The sequence below is a fragment of the Argiope bruennichi genome, chromosome 9, assembly GCF_947563725.1.
Source record: "Argiope bruennichi chromosome 9, qqArgBrue1.1, whole genome shotgun sequence".
Lineage (NCBI taxonomy): Eukaryota > Metazoa > Arthropoda > Arachnida > Araneae > Araneidae > Argiope > Argiope bruennichi.
Genome location: NC_079159.1, coordinates 41831510 through 41850648, shown reverse-complemented (window position 1 = coordinate 41850648; position 19139 = coordinate 41831510). Strand labels below are relative to the sequence as shown.

At 29.8% G+C, this 19139-nt stretch overlaps 1 protein-coding gene across 7 annotated transcripts in view; it reads left to right on the top strand.

Annotated features, from left to right (window-relative positions):
* The window catches only part of LOC129983710 (uncharacterized), a 599516-nt gene that overhangs the window by 440890 nt on the left and 139487 nt on the right, over positions 1 to 19139 (top strand). For all 7 annotated transcript variants that reach the window (XM_056093306.1, XM_056093309.1, XM_056093308.1 and 4 more), the window contains exon 3: positions 13717 to 13786. In XM_056093306.1, coding sequence (XP_055949281.1) covers positions 13717 to 13786 — 70 coding nt within the window. The remainder of the gene's footprint in view (positions 1 to 13716; positions 13787 to 19139) is intronic.

Genomic DNA, 19139 nt, shown 5'->3' with positions numbered 1-19139 from the left:
TTTTTTAATGTTCATCAAATTATCAAATAACTGCTATTCATGAATGGCTTCTGCAGTTTTTTCCCAGAATCAAAATTTAATAAGAGATTTCCCAAAATTTAGAAAAAAAATTCAGAAAAATTCATAAAAGCTTCATGAATGTTCTGAAAGCAGGTAATAGTCGCACAAAAATGTTTTTTTGCATTATCGAAAGCCATTAAATATTAAAAACACGTAGGTTAAAAATAGATTTAAAATAATTGTATTAAAATTATTAAAGAAAAATCTAAAATAAATATTTCATGTGTATTGTTAACATAAAGAAACTTCTTAAAAATTCAATTCTACATAAAAGGCAAGTCATTTGTACCATTTTTCTTATCAATGCTATTTGAATAAATGATGAAATAGTAAGTATCTTCTAACAGTATATATACATTTGCAGCCAGGATTTTTTTTTGGTTATTTTATAATAAACAATAAATGATTGACACAAAATGTTTATGGAACCGACATTTACAGTTGAATGTATCTGAAAACTGAGTATATGTCAGAAAGTATAGTTTTCCGATGCTTTTATATGTGATGTGAACATAGATGAAATGTCACGAAACAAAAACAGACCATAGATAGTTAGCTATCAGTGCAAGAAACATTTCATTATCAAAAATGTGCATTCCTAATGGAAAAAAGTCCCATGATAACATAATGAAATTTAAAACGTAATGGTTCTGGATTATCTGTCTTCTAATTGCATTTGTGTTTCGAGGTATTACAGTTTCAGCTTCTACTAATACTTTTTCAATTAAATAAACCAGTAATAGGCAAAATATATTTTTTTGGCTTCGAACATTGGAGGAAACCATCTAACTCTCCGACCCGCCCTAAGGCACACGGATTTAAACCATAAAACTGAATGACCGGACCGCCGCAACAGCAATTGGCGGGAACTGTGGTTCAGTCCTAAGGGACGTCACCGGCCACGGTACAACCCTCCCCGAAGGAAGTACGTCCCGTCATCGATGGGAGGAGCCAGATCCCCCACCTATTAGTGTACCCTCCAGGGTGGCGAGATCCAACCACCATGCCGGAAGCATCTCATCCTCATTTCGAGGTGCCCCCCCCGAGGGTCGAACATTGGAGGAAAATTAGGCTATAAAATAATTGATATAGAATGAAAACATTTTTTATTGTAATAAACTTTCAATTTTGCTTATGGATAGAAATTATGCAAAAAAAAAAATTTTCAGAATAGTCAAAAAAAATTTTTTAAATTACATAACTTATTTTGTACCATTAAAAATAATGGTATTATTATTTTTAAATGTAAAAATCATTTTTCTGTACAAGCATTTTACAAAATTATGATTAATAGGAAAAAATGTCATTTTTAAATTAATCGAAGTTTCAATAAAACCTCACTGCAATGCATATTCTAGGGATTGCAATACCGGGATACCGAATACCGGGATTTCGAGCCATTTGTACAATTTCGTAATATCGGTATTCACAAGTTTAAATACCGGTTTTTCGGTATTTACTAGAAATTTTTAAAATTGTATCCGCTATATGTTCAGGTATCGCGAAACATAGCAAAATAGTATACGTTTTTGTTTTTATGTCTCCCTAACGGGCGAAATTAATTAGCTAATTAATGGCTTAATTAATTGCTTAAATCTAAATTAGTGAAACATTGATTATAACTGAAGAAAAGAAAATATTGTAACCATAACGACTGATGGGGCAACAATTATGAAAAAAGTTTAGGAGTAATAGATGTATTATATCAAAAAAATAAAGAACAGAAGAATCCAAATACTGTCGATATAGAAATTTCGGATTCCAACTTTGAAAAGAGTAAGAGTGAGAGTGATATTGACAATGAAGATAATGACAATGTAATTGTTGAAGAAGATATTGCTAATGAGGAAGAAATATTAACCTATCAAGAAATGCTTCCTATAATTTATAAAGTTCGAAAAATTGTTAAGATATTTAAACGTTCCCCTATAAAAAAAGGATATATTACTAAAATATATACTAACTGAAAATAAAACAGAATATATGTTAATATTAGATTCTAAAACACATTGGAACAGTTTACTCCTAATGATGGAACGATTTTTGAAACTGAGAAATTCAATCCAAATATCCAATAATCGACTTAAACCTGTAAATTAATTTTTCAGATAGTGAATTCGACTTAATATCCAGAACTATATCAGCTCTACTTCCAATAAAACTGACAATTGAGGCATTATGTCTGAGAGATTCTAATTTATTAACAGCTAATGCAACAATAAATTTCATGTTGCAGTCATTGAAAGAACAGCACACATCACTATCTGAAGAATTATATATTACATCGAAAAATCGCACAGAAGATAGGCATACCGAAATAGAAAATGTCTTATGGTATTTACGTAATTATAATGATTTTAAAAATGAAAATGAAGAAAAGAAAATAACCAATTCAAATCTGATTAAGTTTAGAGTAAATTTTCTTAAAATTTTTTACCCACAAACCTATCCACATTCAGAAGAATTCGGTTCAATTATCGAAGATTATGATGTCACTACTGTCGATAGTGAAAAGGAATTGTCTCTTGAACAAAAATTAGAATTAGCGATAAATAAAAAAATTTAAACGAACCAAAATACAATACAGAAATCAGCTATATCCAAAATCATCCGACGAGAAATCGATTTATTTTATTTGAAGATAAGGGATTTAGAGATAAATACTTGGAAATATATCGCGCCTTGCTAACAGTACCACAAACTAGCGTAGATGCCGAAAGAGCGTTTTCCACAGCTGGTAATTTTTACTCAAAATTAGTTTTCAGGCTTAATGACAGTACAATGGATGCATTATGTTTTTTAAGATCACATTTCAAAACTTTGTAAAAGTACCACAGATAGAATAGTGATATTTACACTTTTTTTGTGATTTAAATAAATAAGATGTTTCTTTACTTTTTTGTGATTATATACTGTTATAATTTATAAGTTATAAATTATTTTTTGTGACATTTACACTCTCTAACAAAACTGGCAAATAAAACAAAGAAACACCTGTGTTTTCTTTCTTTTTCTAAAATTTCTAATACCGGTATTAAAACCAGTATCCCGGTATTAAAATTTAAAAAATACCGAATACCGGTATTGAAATTTTGGTCCGGTATTGCAATCCCTAGCATATTCCACTCCTCAAAGTATATTTGTACCAAATATGGCAAATCTAGATCAACTATTCTATTATGTAGAGTACAGACACACATATATATTGTCAATTCTCATTAATTAAAACCCTCTTCATTTTTGAGCATGCGCTAAGAAGTGTTGATTTCATCACAATAGGGTCGAGATCAAAATTACATAATTCTGCTGACATCCAGATTTACTTATCACTAAATATGTATGTAAGGCGATCGATGAAGTTCATTTAAGCTCTTTAAACTCAAAAAATATGGATAATTCCATGAAATATTTTCGCTGTGTTTTTATTATGGTATAGTCTAAATGGACTTTAAAAAATCTCCTTTATTTTTTGAATTAATTTTTGTATCTTCCTTATTTCGCCGCTGGGAACGCTGTAACTTGTTTCAACATATTTCAGTAATAGTAACCATAGTCACTTTATTGTAAACACGCGTTACTTACCTGGTTGTGCGAGACGCCGTTTTGAATTTAAAGGCTTTTGGAAGAACTTTATGATCACCCTATATATATTATTAATAATACAGAAAATCCAAATGTCAGAGAAATTATGCAACATAGCAATCTCATATAACTTACCAAATTGAACTGTTAATATGAAAAATATATACACAAATTTAAAATTAAAATAATAAAATTCGAAATGTCGAACAAAAAAAATTAAAGAAAACGCATATAATGAGCGAAGATCAAAGCGTAACAAAGAATCCAGATATGTTCTCATATGGATTCTTTGCCCAAATGGGAGAGAATCTTTGATTCCTAAAACGAACAGTAAACATAAACGCATATAAAATAAATAAAAGTCGACTAGAATTTCTTCCTGGAATTCTACAGAATTATTTTACCTTTAATAACAATCAATGAATGAGTTTAGAATAAAAACAATATCCGATATTTTTTTCATCTCACCTGTTTTATATTTGTTTTTCTCAATCATATGTACACAAAGAGAATACGGCTGTAACTCCATAGCAATAAGAATACTATCTTTATGTATATTTTGCAAGCAAAAAATCAACTCAGGGTGAGAAATTCGTGAAAACTTTTAAATTTTTGAGTTCATAACGGTTTTATAGAACTTGTATGAGAAAACCAAATGGTTCTATTCCTTAAAAATTGTTTTTATTTTACTAAAAGTATAGGAAAGTCGTGTATCTTAATCTTCATCTCATTCTTTAAAATAACAATTAAAAATTTATTTAATTTCAAAAGTTAAGGATTCTAATCTACCAACAGAAAATTTTAAAAAGAAAGGAAAATAAGATTAATCCGATATTAACAATTTTAGAAAAATAATGTAACAATACCTTAAACATATGCCCACACGAACTTAATTGCATTTGCAAATTCATGATTAAAAATGACAAAATAGGAAATAAAAAAAATTATCGGCTAAAACTTTTACTTCGCTTCGAATGACGATAACTAACTGCAAAAGCACTTTTGTTTAAATACATTAAGGAACGAAAAAATCACAAAATAAATCGAATTTTTCGTGTTCTTATAATCAAATAATCTTGTTCGAAGTTTCATAATTCTCTCAAGTGAAAATAAAGTTATCGTTTTAACTTTCCCATGTTTCCCTCGCACTATAGCACTTCGATATTTCTTTGACATGCAGAGTTTTTGCATTTTCTGCTGAAAAATGTATTTAATGCCATAGAATTAAATTTAAACAGAGTTAACTTTTTGCTATCCTTCACTTATAGAAAAAAAATAATTGAAATATCACACCTGGAAAGAATAAGAATTTCCCATACAGAGATATTTCCAAACGAGTGATTATTTTTAAACGCAATAGTGGTAAAGCCATTATTACTTTTTTTATCGTTTGATATGTTTTCATCTTTTTGTTGAACTATTGTTACTTTTTTAGATTTAAATAGAAAAGATTGCAGTTTAAATAAATTTGTCAAGAATAAGCTAACGTTCGCAAGATGTCTCAGTCACTTTAGTCGTTTCACATAACGCCGCATATTTATGAATAATTTCACATTATTGAGTTTTAAAGCTGAAGTTAAAGGAAATTTTATTGAAACTTATTTATGTAAATAAGTTAAAATCCTTTTAATATCGTATGCAACATGATTCAATTCCCATGAGGTTGCAGTCATGTGACTAAGCCTAATTTCACATTCATTTTCAGTGCATGTTATTTTATGCTTTACTAAAATTCAGGTAATTTTTTTTCCCTCCAAAATGAAAAATGGATACTAAAATTGAATTAACGTGTTACATTTGACAGAAAAAAAAACCCTCTAAAGGAAATTAAATTAATAACAATTATTTTTATATACATTATAACTATTTTTTACGCTGCCATCTCTGATCTTTCTTACCGTCAGCAATATTTGTGGTCTTCTTGAATCAAATTTAAATGATAATTAATATAAGTATTTCCCCTCACTTGACGCTTTTCTCCATTTTATATCATTATTCCTTTAGTTATTTAAAAAGTGTAAATTTGAACAATGTTGTTGTATTACTATAAAAATAGAGCAGATATAAATGTTTTTACTAAATCATTTATCCTAAGAGCATTCTATGAAATAGAAAAGTCACTAAAAGTCCATATTTTGCGAAAGGTTTAACAAAAAGAGCGTTTTAATAAAGGCACTTCACAAGTAACAGCTTTCGCAAGATTAACCATCGGCCAGTATTTCCCAAAACTTTCTTACATACTCTCTAATAAACATGTCATTGCAGAGACCATTTTACATGCATTAGGGAAAAATAGTTGCGAAATATTAACTTTTGAGATGAATGTAGCATTTTTACTGACTCTATCACCTCACCCTTGGTCAGTTACTTGGAGATTGACTCCTGGCATACGTTAATAGTGTCCAAAAATCGAAATTGTGTTCAAACACATTTTTATCAATCGACTGAAACAAAAATTTGACAAGGTACTACATTTGTAGTCACAAAATCCCATACCAAATTTGATATATTTAAGTCACTGCGTTTTTGAATTATCGCGTTTACATGTTTCGAAATGTACAGACAGTCAACCCGTTGTTGGATTTGGCTCAAAATTTGGCAGTTGTCTACTCTATAATGGTTAAATCTGTATCTACAACCTCTATATCTACCTCTTTTCGTTTTGTAATTATCGTGTTAACTTATATTCAGACAGTCGGACAGACGAACTTCAGCTGAACATATTTTACTTAACATTTTCCAGAAATTTGCAAATTTGGTGTAAAGACCGGATACCAACTTTCAACCGTCTAGTTCAAAGCGTTTATTAGTTATCTTTGTCACAGACAGACAAATTAACATTTTCTAAAAACGTGTTTTTCGAACTTAGAGAGTTCTGAAATGTGGAGATTCTACGAAAATTTCGAGTTTGAATTTTTCGACGATTACTATGCATTCTCTATACAACGTATACTAAGTAAAAAGCATAACACACAAGAAATTATTTTAGAAAAAGTTACTATTAGGAACTTTAGGAACTGAATAGCCATTTTCAATCTACAGGAGGAGAGGTGCAAGACATGGTTGCTGATGAAACTGTAGGTTGAGACATAACAAATACCATTGATATTATTTACTTTATTGAAATGCTAATGACATATTTGGATTTATTTTTAAGTCCTGTGACTAAGCAAAATATTCATAAGAATAGTGGTTTAACATTAGCACGTCATATCTTTTACCAACATTTCATCTTTTTTAAATAAAAGTTATTGCAGTTCAACATTTCAGCTAATTTTGAAACAACTAGATAAGCATGGAAATTTCATTACGCAGCTGATTAATTATTTGATTGAGTTTAGATGTCCTAATTTTGTTGTGATTCTGAATTTATTTTACCTTATTTTTGAAATAAATTTTACCTACAGAATAAAAATAATCAGAATAATTTTAACGTACACTCTGAAGCCTCTTGAAGAAAGAAAAAAATTTTCTAAATGATACGAATAGCATCAGTTATTTTAATGGCCATTAAGCCACATAAATGTGAAAGTTAAATTACACAAAAGTTACAGATAGCCATTGCTGACAAGAAAACAGTGGTTAAAAACAAAGGCTTAATTATAATAAATTTTGGTTAAGAAAACTAGCATAGAGCTGAAAGAAAACTAGATATGGAGAATAAAGTAAATTTTTTTTGTCATGATAGTTGAATTTGGGTCTTCAAACTGCAAAATATGATGGAAGCATGAATTATTAAAAATGCAAAAAGGATTAAGAAATATTAGTCAATCAAAAGAAGTTTTATTTCGTCAAAGCATGCCCCAAAATAGACTCTCATAATAATCATCATTAGATCTTGCATAAACTCGAAACTTTATCCAATAAACACTCTCGATGACCAGGAACTCATCAAAAATAGGGCGTATGCCTATTTTGTTAAATAAGAAAATATATCCCAAGAATATTCCAATGACAGATATGAATAACTTAATATTGTTGATAAATGATTTGTAAACTTTTGCATAAAATGAAACTCGACCGAAAAATACGGTCTCTTGTCCTTTTAATTATCTCGAATCCTTAAACATAAGGATACTATATGTAACATGTATTCAGAAATGTTTGTGCTTATATTTTATTAAAGTCGTGCCTTCTCGATTCAATGAAAGATATTTCAAATACCTGGTTATAAATAGAAAATAGGATCTAAATGTAAATATTTAAGATGAAATATCAATATAACTTTTTTTAAATGTTGATTTTGAAGGAAAAATAAGGAATGGCTTTTGTTCCACTTTCTATTCCTTAAAAAAGTGATCACATTTGTTCTTTCAGGTGATTATTTATTCTTGGTTTTCTTCATTATTTGTTGCTGTTTCTGTTATTGTTTCTTATGGCACTTTCCATGGACAAGCCCGCTGTTACGAAGACGGCGATTTAAGCCGGTGGGGGAGCATCTCAATCTCTGTTTTTTCAGTAGCGCCAACTAGGGCCAAGAGTACGACTTTGCTACTCACGCATCACTCATTCGCTTGCACAACCCCTTTTTACAGGAGGGCACATTCACACATCTCACAGATAGAACAACGGAAGAACAACCATGACCAAACCGGGACTCGAACCCAGGACACCCAGATCACGGGGAAGACGCGCTACCCCTATACCAGGATGCCGGCTCATTATTTGTTAATACACTCATTATAGACGAAGAAATAAAACTATCTACATAGGGATTAGAGAACCGTCTGCATATTTAGACGGTTCTCTAATCCCTATCTACATAGGGATTAGAGAACCGTCTGCATAAAGAATCTAGATATCTTGGACAGAAAGGATTAACCAAATACATCCTTACAGTTTCAGTATGCCATACCTGTAACAAGAAAGTAACAAATCCCTAACTTACCATCCTCATGTAATCAAGAGCTCTTGAGGAAGGTATCATATGCATGAATTAGAAAAATATATGTTGAACATTGCAAAACAGATATTTTCTTGCTGTGTATACTTGAGTCAAAATACCAATACACCGTTCAATGAGCCAAAATTCAGATACCGGGTATTGTTTTCCCAAATTCCAATATACCTCTTAATTTTCTTTCACATTATCAAAATTCAGATGCTGTAATTGCTTTTTGTATAACAGATTAGCATTTCAAATTTTATTTGCGATATATTTTTATATTATTTTGGAAATGTTGATATTTAATCAAAATTTATAAAAGCTCAAACGAAATAATAAAATATTATTAATAATGATCCTATTCCCTTATCATCCTTCCCTCAATAGATGATTTACTTCCTCAACATTTATAGCAAAGTAAGTTTTCAAAAGAAGGGGCCTTTTTTTCCTTTAAAGATATATATACGATGATATTTTTTTCCTCCCATAAAAGTGTATCTAAAGCAGTGATCAAAATTTATGGACTCTCTTTCGGTTGATGTGCTCTTCTGAAAGGCAATAATCTGTGGGCTTTGAACCTTTTTAATGGAGATTAACTGTGTATCCATTACTAGGAAGTGCTTTGGGAGCTCGGGTTTTATTTTGTGTTACACAAAGAGAACGGTAGAGCTCTTTTTTTTCGTATAGCAATAGTTCATGCAAGATTTGGCAGCTTTCATGATTATGTGTTTGAATTATTTAGAAATTCTACCGACTGATAAATTGAGTTAATACTGCTCAGTTTAGATCCGATTTGTCTTGTGTAATATTGTCTGTTTCACGGTACCGTGACTTACTTTTGTAAACATTTCCTTTGATAGGTTGTCAATATAATCATTAAACATGCCGTTATATGATCTCTAGGTTGTTGCTGTAAACTGTGATTTTTTGAATGAATGCATGAACTATGCAATTCAATTAACTGGAGATATGAATTTCCCCACGCGGCCAGAGACTTGAAGTCAAAATGACTCCAATGTTTTTGCATTTTGTACACAGCACTAGAATTTATTTTGGAAACCCATTACATTCTGGAAATCATGTAGTTACTAAAAATAATGATATCAAAAATGTTAAATGTTATAATACTAAATGTTGGAACGATGTTTAAAGAAAAACTTAAACAATCTTTTAATAAGAATTTATTTAATTTAGATATTACGGAATGACACTAATGTTAATTACTGTTAGAATTTAACAAACAAAAATGAAGAATACATATTATAAAATATTGTATTCTTCCATATTTTAAAATACAATATTATTCAAATTAATTAATATTCAATACAATATTTTTATTTTAAGAGTATTTCTTTAATCTTTTTGCATTATTCAAATTAAAAGCAGTTTCATGGACTGGAGTCAACGACTCCATGAATAACAATAAAAACTTTGAAAAGGAATAACTCGGTTATACGCCCGTGTTCATACTTATATTTTTGCCTACATACTGCTGAAAGAACTACTTGAAGGTACTGAGGAGATGATTGAATTCAAGGAGAAAATGCCACGTGATAATCAAAGCTAATGAACAAAACGGAGTCATTTAGACTCCCATCTCCAGTTACGGGTTAAAGTTGTCTTTGTAAACATCAAATATATAGTCATATTCATGATAATCATTTTGAACTTTTTCCAATGCATGAGCCGCATTATTTTTTTAAATATTTGAATAAACTCAGTGGCTTTTATTTCAGCTTTACTGCAATACTCTTCATTTTATTTTATAGTTCCTTTTATTACTTTCCAATGGCATCTGTTGTTCATCGGTTTTAACTGAGTAATTCTATTCCTGCCTTTGAGGACAACAAAATCTTGAATATAATGTTATATTTATATCCGTTTCGTATTGAAAACTGTAACTTTCCTCTTCTTGTAATCATACTATGGGATGATCTGCTAAGGTGGTGGTGTTCAACATAAAGCACCATCTTTTAACTCGTGCCATTTTGCATAGGAGTCGGCAGTTGATTCTACAGTTGACCCTCACTAGTCTGTATCTGTAAAAGAAATAAAGCTGAAGCATCTACTCAAGATAAAGAGACGAAAATTTTTCTTACTCTCTGTTTATTGTAAATTTTCCAATTGTATAATCAACTCCTTCACTATCTCTTATTTTTAACAATAAGTCTTCTGAATCGTTTATAAGTTTTCTCATTTTTGTAGCAACAATGCCAGGATAAAAAAAAATATGATACCAAAAGGAAAATAGTATTCATTATCATTTATTGTTATTGTATTAAAATTTACACCAACATTTACAAGCTTCTTCAATAATATCCACATTGTCAGTTTCTATTTTAAATGATCTGCTTGCTTTTTAATTGTTTTATATATTTTAAAAAACTGTTATAGTCTTTAAAGCATATAATGCACATCAAATAAAAACCAAATGACATCAGCCAGTCAACAAATTGGGACTAAAATATGAACAAATCTAAAATATAAAACTATGTTGTTGATTGCGTTTTTGTGTTGTGATAGTAACACATTCCTGATTATTTTGGATTTTGTCCAAGATTTCCTACAGATATACATTATTGCTGTCATCGCCAAATTCCAAATTTGAATAGCTTTCTCTACTTTTGAGTATTGTTCTCTTCAATCTTAACTCCAAAATAATTTTTTGGGGAGGGATGGGGAGCTCCAGGAAGTTTAAAACTTGGAAATTCATCAAAATCTCGTGGTCTGATTATTTTGATATTTAAAGTATTTTCTCTTTTTAGACATCGTAAATGAGAAGATTATTGAAAAGATTTTTACCGTCAGATTTTTTATTATAGTGAAAAATGGTTTGCATTTCTGAATTGGTTTGCTTACAGTCTTCGAGGCAGTTTGCTTAGCAAATGCGGAATCTTATTGGTGCCACATTGAAAATATATAAAATATTGGGATTTCCCATGCATTGAACAACAACTGGCGAAGTTGGAGTTACCCATTACAAAAAGCGACTGGAACTGATAACTGTTTAGAAAACCCCAAGGAACATGGCTGTAAGAAATTTTCCTGGGGAAAATCTTTTCTTATGGTTTGATTCGATCAAGTTAAACATTATTACTTCAATTTACTCCATAATATGTCAAATCTTAACTTATTCGGGCATTCTTAGATTAAACTAAAGAAACCTTGTGGCCATAGGGACACTGAATCGTTTTATCTCAAACGCCATAAGACATATCACTTAAGGGCAGTAATTACTTTTTATCAACTAGCTCCTCATTATCATTGTTCTATTGATTTTTATACGTCCCCCAGAATTATTCCCTCCAGGTTTCCAACTTAAAACCTAACTGTATCAACAGTAAATGAGATAGATAACAAAGAGCATTATGTATATACTAATGCGTTCAAAAGGTTCTGGAACTGATTTTATTATGGAGGAATAAAACAGAAAGAACCTGTTTGTTTGTTGTTTCCATCAAAGTAATTATTCTATGCTATTATGCATTTTCGTTATCGTTCATGAAAGAAGGTAATTGCAAATTACAAACATTCTTTTTTCACCCTTTCGCTGCACTTCTTCGGAACTTGAGAATCGTTGCCTTTTAAACAAATGCTTCATCCGGAAAAACGTAACATAGGGTGAGATCAAGGAAATAAGCTAATAGTGGAAATATCAATACGATGTCTGGCGGTAAACCAGAAGAACCTGTGAACTGGTGCCTCAGCGTGATGATGTCCTTGAAATTTAATCTTCAATTTTTAATGCATGTAATCATGAGTTATACACATGCGCCATATGTATTTGAAATGGATGAAAAAGGTTTTATGTAGTCGATCACATAATATGCTTTGTTAGGTTTGCCAAAATTAGATGCTTCTTGCAGGTTTGTGTATGATATTCCATATCAATGGGAAATAAAGGATTTAATATTTTAATTAACAGTTAGGAGACATACATTGCACATTTAGAATGAAAATAAACAGTTAAAATAAACGAGAAATTGGTATAAGATAGCTAGCTGCATTTTACATCTACAAATGAAGTAATCAACCATCACAATGCTTTCCCGTAGGGATGACGAATATTTTCAGAGCGGTTATTATCTAACCAATATCAAAAAGTCACAAATACAAGTGATCAATACTTTTCAAAGAGGGGTGCGATTCAAATCCTTCATACGATCTTACTGATAATATTTCGATTACAGGTTTTGGATCACGATAGAAACTAACAATCGATACGATATCACTGAAATTTGCCGGAGCGGTGACGATACGATCTGTCCAATGGAAGCTCTCGAAAGAAATCTGTGATTGGATTGAAAAGTGAACGGACCGGTTATTGGAATTATCGTATCGTATCATTGAATTGCATATCACTGAAATTTATCGGAGCGGTGATTCACCGGAAAGTGCGAGACTTCACTGGAAAGTGCGAAGTCACCGATCCACTTTACGGGAGTGACCGATATTCGTATTTGATGATGCACTATTCCATATAGATATTTTTTAATTGCTCGTGACATGATTGACTTTGATTACATGTACTCTGTTTACTGCTGGCGCCATCTATTGGTAGAATATAGGACTAAAGTAAACATTTTAAAAAAATGACATATATTTTTAGCTCATCTTTTCCAGAAAATGGTTCACTCTAATAAATAAATTAAATTAATAGTTTTGAGAAAAAAAATAAAATTTAAGAAGTAAGCTGAAACAGATAAATTAATTCAATCACACGTTAATAAATTAGTAAATTAAGTATTAATTACAATTAATAAATTTTATATTTAATATTAAGCAATAATTTTTAATTAATAATATGATTGAAATAACAGATATTTGGAAAGCATATTTAAAAATAACAATAGCAATATTATTTGTTATTCAAAAAATCGTGGATTATGCATCTCTACTTTCCCGATCATCAAGACTAATCATCTTCTCACAACAATTCTCTGTCTGGCGAGAATCAGAGGAAACAAATATTATGACGTCATGATTTCTGAGCGTGTTGCCATCTGATGTAATATAAAATCCCATTCTTTATTCATATATAGGGGACATTTTTTCTAAGTTTTAGAATTTTTTAGCATAATCGTAAATATGTGTGATGCAAATAGATACACGTAATGTATAGATTAACCATCTTCTATTCTGGACATGTCTTGAAACATATTTACATGCATCTTCTGTTCTTTTTCCAGACCTCCATACCAGAGTACTTTGTTTACAAGTTGGGAAGTACTTCTACAGGAAGTTGAAGTTGATTCTCAGGTAAGCAGATAACAATCTTTTTAATAGTAACAGTGCACTCATTATATTTTATTATCTGTCGAAATTTGTGTATCCATAGTATCGTTTATTTTATCTTCGGTTTCACAGGAAATTGAAAGTCTCTGCATGAAAGCGAAATTTTCCAATACAGAAATAGATAAATATTCAAGAATAAAGAGTCATACATAATTTTACTATTGGTATCTTATACTAATCAAAGTATTGATAAATATGCGAAGTATTATCGAGTCATTCCAATATTGTTATTTTACAAACAAACAAAAATATGTGTAATGCTGAAGTTCCATGAAGTTGAATTTTGACTGCAAATATTGAAAGTATAAAAAGAATATATTTGCTTGCGATTGCATTCCACGTAATTAAAAATTCTTTTTAGCTCCGATTATTCGTGGAATTAAATGGCATGAATACGAGAATTCAGTTAGAAAAAATAGCAGGAATCGCCATTAAAAGGCTTTTAAATATTTTTTATTTGCAGTAAAGGATATAAATAATAAAGAAATTAACAATTAATTTCTATACTTTCAAATTCACTGGCATGCTATTTAATTAATTAATATTTAATAATTCTTTTTAAAAATTATCGATTGTTTCCTGTGATAAAATACTTCTTTTTTTAATCTCTTTTGCCTCTTAAGTTATTTTTCTTTAAAATAATTTTTAAACAACATGTTGGAATTAAAAACATCAAATAACCCATCCAGGGAAAACCGTCAATTTATTATTATTATTCTGATCTCATATTTTTACATTTTGCTTATTGAAGTATTTTTTTATGACCATCTGCTATTGATGAACGAATGAATAATTTTTGGATTATGTTTAATTTTGATATTTCAAGTAGCACCATCAAATCGGGGATTTCAGATTATGATGGATTTTTTTAAATTAATAAGCAGTTCTTACTAATTGCAAACATTATATCGTCACTTCATAAGCAGTGCGAGCTTTTTTAATTTCCCGCATTTTGCAGAAAGAAGAAAAGAAAAATGAATTTTCCGCAACGAATAACAATTATTTCTGATTTTGCTTTTTTCGTATCTTATATGAACATGCTGTCTCATGTTTATGTTTATAATACGTGAGAAAAAAAATCACTAAATTGTGTAATTAATTACAAAAAAAAAAAAACTTTTTTTTTCCTCCTAAAAATTTCAAAAATTGAAATGAGTAGTTTTGCTTATTAAGTGGCTATACGTGTTTTTCATTATAAACATTTCATAACTTTATATGATTACAGTATGATCCTTCATTTCCTTTTCTGTGTTTTGAAATTTCCATAGCATTGTTAAATAGAGAGAGAATGCCAATTTAACGAAAAAAAAATTAAATTCAATTAAGTGTAGCTGCATTTGTTTGAATCATTGAAGTGAGGGATAAAAAGTTATTCCCAACACCTTATTTTTAAATAATTTGCATTTGGTATAGTTTATTTTTATAAAAAACGAGCTTTTTACAGTATCCAGTTGGTTTGCTCATCCTATTGGCTGAATTAATTTAATGATGTCATCTGGGTTTAAAATGCGCAATTTATTTACTGTTTCATGAGATGAAAACATTTATTAATAAAATTTTTGAGTTATTGTTTGTAAATTCTTTATTCCGTAATAAAGTGTAAATAAATTCAGCATAGTCACTTTATTCCATGTACATGTTATTTCCCTCGCTATACGAGACGCAGTTTAGAATTTAAAGGATTTGAAAGGAAATTACCGATCAGCATGTGTGTATACATATATAAGATGTAAACAGGTTTTACCAGTTACGTGGACGAATAGATAAAAATTCTAAACTTTGTTTATTTTATCGCGGGTGTCATAATTTGTAAAGAGAAAAAGCGGTGTGAGATGAGCCAGTCCACATCGCGATGCAAGAGCAAAGGAGGAAGAAATTTTTTCCTTCAGTGATTTTATTATGAGATGTTGATGAGGATTTCTTTGACATGCCGACTTAGGAAAGGGAATATTAGGTATCTTTAAAAGAATATTGTACACATTAGGGATTTTTATCTTTTCACTCGGAACGTGAGAAAATACTTAAATCATCAGTTTTTCTAGAGCGTGTGTTAAAAATAATTAGATAAAAATTGGAAAGGAAATAAGAAAACATTTTAAAATGAAGTTAAAATGGGCTAATTTAAAATCAAAATCAGGAAACTAATTAAGAGATATCATTACATACATTTATAATTGAATTTTTTTTATTTGAAAAGATTAGTTTTGAGTTATTATAATTTCTGAAATTATCGACGAAAGAAATGACGAATTTCTGCTTACCAATTAATTAAAATTTTATTACAAAACACATACTCAGAGTTTCTCATTCTCATCCTCTAAATATATTTGTGCTAAATTTAGTAGCTTTATATCTAAAAATCTATCTCATAGATCATCAGCAGAAAGCCATAAATTCATTTTCATTAGTAATATAGATCTAAAGCGCGAAAACATGAATATAATATTATCGTTTTTTAGACATAACTTTTCTTTTTCTTAAAAAAAAAAATATCTATGTTAGAGAAATTAGAAAATATTCTTTTCGCTTCCTTTGCTAACATTCCATTGGAGAGAAATAAATAAACCTAAACTAATTATTGAAACTCTTCTGGCTTCGGAGTTCTTTGATTTCTTTTACAGCCACGTTCCTCAATATTTTCTGCGAAATCACGATCAGTGATAAACGCATAGAATGGGAATATTTTAATTATTAATCTTAATATCTTGGAGGGAAGTAATTTTCTTGTCTGACGCGACAAGAAAATTATGTCAGCAATATTCAGACAACCAGAATAACACACTTGAGACAATTATTACTCCACTCTTAATCATTTTTTTCTTTTTACCTGGAGCAATGTAATTACTCTTAACAGCCACTCTGGTGTAGTAATAACAGTTTATTTCTGGCATTTAACGAGCCTGTTATGCGTTTAAAGGATGTACATGAATCATTCTGATTTATTTTTAGGAAATAGCTATCTACTCCTACGCTCGGATCTTTAAGCCTTCGTCTACTAAAAATAATAAAAAATATGGAGTTTTATTTTTTCAAAAGAGAAATGGGGAAATAATTTGAGGATATTAATGTTTTAAACTGCATCAATTTTTGATAATTACGCTAAGGAGAATGAAATAAATATGAAAAAAATGTATTGCAGCATTGTAAATGGCGCTAAATAGTATTTTAGCAAAAAAAGAAAAAAATCAGTTTTTGAATGCTTTTATTTGACTTGATTTGTTTTACATGTGAAAATTTGAAATTGTGAATTTTTCTCTCGTTTCCTGATATACTAGAATGGGGAAATTCTGAAAAAATGCCTACTACCGATTAAATGCTTACAGATATTGACAATCGATTAATCGTTATATTTTATTCAGTCTTGATTATGTTGGCAAGCCTGGGATGACAGCCTTTGTTGCTAAAAATCCCTTCATCCCCCTCATTCAAACAAATAAGTTGAGGAAACGTTATATAATCTGTACGCCTAAATCAAATAGCCTTTCTTAATTAGCATATTCTCTTATATACAGAGACATATGCACAGACTCATATTAACAGACTCATACTCATTTATTATTTATACAGATTTTTTAGAAAACTGTATGAATCAAATTAAATCTGTATAATTAATCGTACAACTTAATTTCCACGGTCACCGCGATAAACCGCCAAATCATGTAAAAAAGAGCAGCCAATGTAGCCAAACTAAGAGCAACTATCCACTCTTTGGGTTCTACTTTGGCTTCGAGCTAATTCTAGCTTGGCGTTATTCTTGGCGTCGTTTTAACAGCAGTCTAGTATTAAAATGAAAATGTATGTATACTAATATCGAGTATAAATAAATTAATAAAGTATCTTAAGTAGATTTAAAAGAACAGCTATCAAAAACATCTGAAATATTTTAACATGTTTTTATATCCATGCTTGTGGGTGGGTGTCTGCTAGGTGTTAGCATTTAATTATATTTCATTAAAATGCATTTAGTTTGCCTCAAATTCAATGAAAGTCGGTGTCATTCGTTTAGAATTACATTTAATTAAATTAAAACAATAAGATTATAATTAAGTTCTAGTAAAAATAAGATAGTAAGCATACGGCTGCACAAAGCATATAAAATTTCAAAATACTAGTACATCAGATAAAAATGAAAACTGAATACAAAATTCTCTCTACAAATCTGAAACATTCGAGTAAAATAATAGCGTGTAAAAAAACATTTTTTTTTTCTATTTCCACATCTTTTTGTCACATATAAAGGAAATGAAAATTATAGATGTCTGCAAGAAATTATTTATACCTAGTAGATAATATTCAAGCTTAGTAGATAATATTTATATCTTTGAGCATATGTTCAACAAACTAAGCTTCTCCTTGAAACTTGTTTTCAAAGTGATCCTACATTTCTAAACAATTCACTGATATATTTTATTAAATTCAATTATTTTGTATCAGTTAATTTTTACTTTTTCGTATACGGAGTATAGATAAAGTATAGTAATCGTCAAAATACACGAACTCGCGATTTTGACGAATCTCCACGTTATAGACTTCCCTGAGTTCACAAAATACATTTAAAAAAATGTCCATCCGTCTGTCTGTGACAAAGAAAACTCAAAACGCTACACAGTTAAAATTTGTTATATGGTATTTACACCAAATTTGATTATTTCTATCAAATTTTGAGCAAATTCCATTCAGAGCAAGTCCGCCTGTTCGGCTATTCGAATATAAGTCAACAAAATAATTACAAAACGAAGATTGATAAAATACGGCACACAGATTTAACATCTATAGCTTAGACACCAGTCTAATTTTGAGCCAATCCTAACAACGGATTTACTGTCTGTCGGTCTGTACTTTCAGAAGCATGTAAACGCGATAATTCAAAAATGCAGTGACTTAAATAAATCAAAATTGGTATGAGATTTTGTGATCACAAGTGTAGTTTTGTGTCAAATCTTTGCTTCAATCGGTTGAAAAAAACATGTCTAAAATATAAATTCGATTTTGGGATATTATTAATCTCACGCCATGGATTAATCACCAAATAGCTCGCCAAGGATGATACGATAGATTCAGTAAAAATAATAAATTCATACCAAAAATTAATATTTCATAACTATTGTACGCCAACAAGCTTAAAGTAAAGCGATCTCTGGCATGACAAGTTTATTTGAGAGTATGAGAGAAAGTTTTTAGGAGACCACTTCCAGTGGTTTTTCCTAGATGTGACGCTGTATTCTTTTTAAATTATTTTATTTCTTAAAAATATTTTTAAGTACCAGATAACTATTAAAGATAACTATTTGGTATTCTTAACTTTTTAAATTTTAAG